Genomic DNA, 3,733 nt, shown 5'->3' with positions numbered 1-3,733 from the left:
ACACTGACACGCACTCACCTCACACTCGCACTCACACACTGACCCTCACCCTCACACTCACACTCGCACTCACACTCGCACTCACACCCTCACACTGACACGCACTCACCCTCACACTCGCACTCGCACTCACACACTCACACTGACACGCACTCACCCTCACACTCGCACTCGCACTCACACTCGCACTCACCCTCACACTCACACTCACACTCACACTGACATACACTCGCACTCACACTCGCACTCTCACACTCGCACTCACCCTCACACTCACACTCACTCTCACCCTCACACTGACACGCACTCACCCTCACACTCGCACTCACACTCACACTTTTTTGTTGTTGTTAGTAAAGTAGAAGATTTATTTGTTTTGCGACATTTTAATTACACATGCCATGTTTGAGGAAAATCAAGAGCCCTGAAGAAAGTTAAATTAGATCTGAATTATGCTGTGTGCGAGGTGACCGCCCGGCACCTTGGGCCTTCCGTGGGAATGGTTTTAAATGGCAGCTTTCTTCTCCTTGTAGGTGACCATCATCTTCTTGATTTCAGCAATGGCCTTCCCTGGATTCAAGCCCTTGGGGCAGGTCCGTGTGCAGTTCATGATGGTGTGGCAGCAGTAAAGCGAGAAGGGGTCCTGCAGCTTGGCCAGGCGCTCCTCTGTGAACTCGTCTCTGGAGTCAATCATCCAGCGATAGGCCTGCATGAGCACGGCAGGCCCCAGGTACTTGTCTCCGTACCGCCAGTAGCTGGGACAGCTGGTGCTGCAGCAGGCACACAGGATGCACTCGTACAGTCCGTCCAGTTTGTCGCGGTCCTCTATGGACTGCAGATATTGCTGCTTCCCCTCCTGGGACTCATCCTTCTTGTTCAGGTAGGGCTTGATGGACTTGTACTGCGCATAGAAGTTGCTCAAATCGGGAACAAGGTCCTTTATCACACTGACACGCACTCACCCTAACACTCACACTCGTACTCACACTCACACTCGCACTCACCCTCACCTCACACTCACACTCACACTCACCCTCACACTCACACTCACACGCACTCACCCTCACCTCACACTCACACACGCACTCACCCTCACACTCACACTCATACTCACACTCACCCTCACCCTCGCACTCACACTCGCACTCACACACTACCCCACACTCACACTCGCACTATCCCTCACTCACACTCACTGACACACACCGAGTTTAGATGATTGCATGACATTCTCACCTTAATCCAAGTTGTCTGAACACTGGTTGTGACCATATTGATAAAAAGACTATTTGTAAATCTCCATGAACGGAGAGCGTCCCAGAGAGCTTCCCAGGACACAGCACGAGGACAGGCATGGAGACCCCAGACCATGCTCGTCTGGCCCCTTCTCGCAGATCAGGGACCGGCCACTCGGCTCCTTGATCGGATTGGTCCTGGTAAACGGCAGTGTGGCTTTTCATCGCAGGTGTGAGTGCTATCTCACCTCTGTCTCTACAGCCCGACTGTCCTCGGGCCACTCTGTCAACGTCTGGCACGAGGAGTCCTTCTCCAAGCTGGGCTGGGTCCCATCCTCAGGATGTCCCTTCTAATGCTAGGCTGGCCCGACTCCTAGCCCACGCCAGTCCCAAGCTTGACTGACACGGATATCCCCTCTGCCCCAAAGTTTGTATGAACCAGACGGACACCTATCGCGCAACCACTTACATTCCAACCAGGTCTATAAATACTCGAGAGCATCCCCAAACCTTCTGCAGACTACAGGAGTTTGGGGAAACTCACATCAAAAATTATTTCCATGCCTCATAAATACATTGCACTTACGAACTTTCAGTGCATTGCGGCATGGCTCAGTTAAGTCTGACATGACCCTGTGATACAGTAAGGATGCAGCGTTAGTGTCTCTAAACGTGAGGATGAAGGATGTGAAAGTGGATAATAAGGAACACGCAACTTGTCAGCTGCAAAGCTAAACTTACTGGTGGCTAGCAATAGTTAGAAAGAAGATATATACATGAGAAATGACTGCAGAAGGAGGCGGGGTCAGGCTGGAGGTGGGCAACTCAGGCCCCAGACATACACCTCTTAGACACAGCCCAGTCTGAGCTGGTAGGGCAGACGTCACAGCCGCCCCTTGGCTAAGACACCTCTGGGTCTGAGGGTTGGAAATGTCCCTGCTTGTCACGTTCCATTCTGCCTTGCATGGGAGTTGTGTCCACACCCGAGTGACCCTGGGCCGTGTGTGAGTCCCTGATTGCAGGAAGGTGCATGGCGCAGTGCTTGGCACATTGTGCCAGTTGCCCAGCGTCTGCATTACCTTGTCCTTCCCCTCGTCTGAAGGTTATACTCCTGCCATCTAGTGGACCAGCTCTGAGAGACACAGACCGTGGGGGAGCTGAGCAAGTTGGTGCAGCTCAGTGCACTCTTCAGTTAGGGGAGACTCAGACAGGTGACCGCGACTCCATAAATGCACACGCAGCAGCTTAGGCTTCCGCTTGCATTACGCACATCTCATTTCGGATCACAAGTCCGAGTCTCCTCTGCCAATGCATCCTGGGATGCAGTGAAATATGATCCAGTAACTTGGGGCCCTGTCACTCCACAGGAGACCCAGATGGAGATTCTGGTACCTGGCATGACCCTGCTCATTCGCAGCATTTGAGGGGAGTCAACCAGTGGATGGGAGAGCTCTGTGTCTCTCCCTTTCTGTTTGTCACTCTGCATTTGAAACAAATAAATAAAATCGTATTTTAAAAATATGGGACCAGCGTGGTAGCCTAGTGGCTAAAGTCCTCGCATTGTACACATCGGGATCCCATATAGGTGCTGATTCTAATCCCGGCGGCCCTGCTTCCCATCCAGCTCCCTGCTTGTGGCCTGGGAAAGCAGTGGAGAACAACCCAAAGCCTTGGGACCCTGCACCCACGTGGGAGACCTGGAAGAGGCTCCTGGCTTTGGACCACCGCAGCGCCAGCTGTTGCAGCCGCTTGGGAAATGAATCAACAGACAGAAGCTCATTCTCTCTGTCTCTCCTTCTCTGTATATCTGACTTTCCAATAAAAATAAACAATAAATCTTAAAAAAAAATACACATGCATCTCACACTAGCAGAGTGTGGCTCTAACACAAAATCAAAACAAGGCAATGGGCCCACTGAGCATCCAGCAACGATTATCTGGACAGACACCCTGCAGAGATGCCTGAGGGCGTTAGGGAAGGGCATGTCCCAGTCCTGACCTTGGAGACCTCATCTGAAGGAAGGGCATTCCATTCCCAGGCATCCAGCTTCCCATACAGCAACTCCAAGCCACAAGGAACCCCACGGTCAAAGTCAAACTTCCCTGGAGGGAAAAAGGGCTTGAGAATGCTAACGGGACACTTGTACTTTCTTCACCATCATGGATCTGATAACCAGAAAACCTCTCCTTCTAGAAAATACCAGGAACTTCTGGATTTTTTTTTTTTTAATCATTAAGTCCTGCCTAACGCATAGCCAAACACAAAGGATATAAAGAAATGTTCGGGACGAAGGATAAGGAATTGAAAACAAAACAGTCAGACACTCCAGAGATCGAGAAGCAGGATTAGAATACAACAAGATAGTTGTCCTAAGAGCTAACTATATGACGGAGGGCGCACAAAGCTACATGAAACCTACAAAGGTAGGTTTTTAACAGAAGATGGAGCAGGGCTGACAAGGATGGGATCAGAAATGGGTGTAGGGAACTTTACTAAA

The 3,733-nt window shown here is 51.0% G+C and overlaps 1 protein-coding gene across 1 annotated transcript; it reads right to left on the bottom strand.

Annotated features, from left to right (window-relative positions):
- Positions 1-350: 350 nt before the first annotated feature.
- On the bottom strand, positions 351-3,394 carry LOC101526415 (succinate dehydrogenase [ubiquinone] iron-sulfur subunit, mitochondrial-like). The gene is made up of 2 exons (XM_058656266.1): positions 3,370-3,394; positions 351-957 (listed from the first exon to the last, which is right to left on the bottom strand). The coding sequence occupies exons 1-2, from the start codon at positions 3,392-3,394 to the stop codon at positions 506-508; spliced, it is 477 nt and encodes a 158-aa protein (XP_058512249.1). The 3' UTR covers positions 351-505.
- Positions 3,395-3,733: the final 339 nt, after the last annotated feature.

Source organism: Ochotona princeps, chromosome 2, assembly GCF_030435755.1.
Source record: "Ochotona princeps isolate mOchPri1 chromosome 2, mOchPri1.hap1, whole genome shotgun sequence".
NCBI lineage: Eukaryota > Metazoa > Chordata > Mammalia > Lagomorpha > Ochotonidae > Ochotona > Ochotona princeps.
This window is presented reverse-complemented; position numbering and strand designations above follow the sequence as displayed.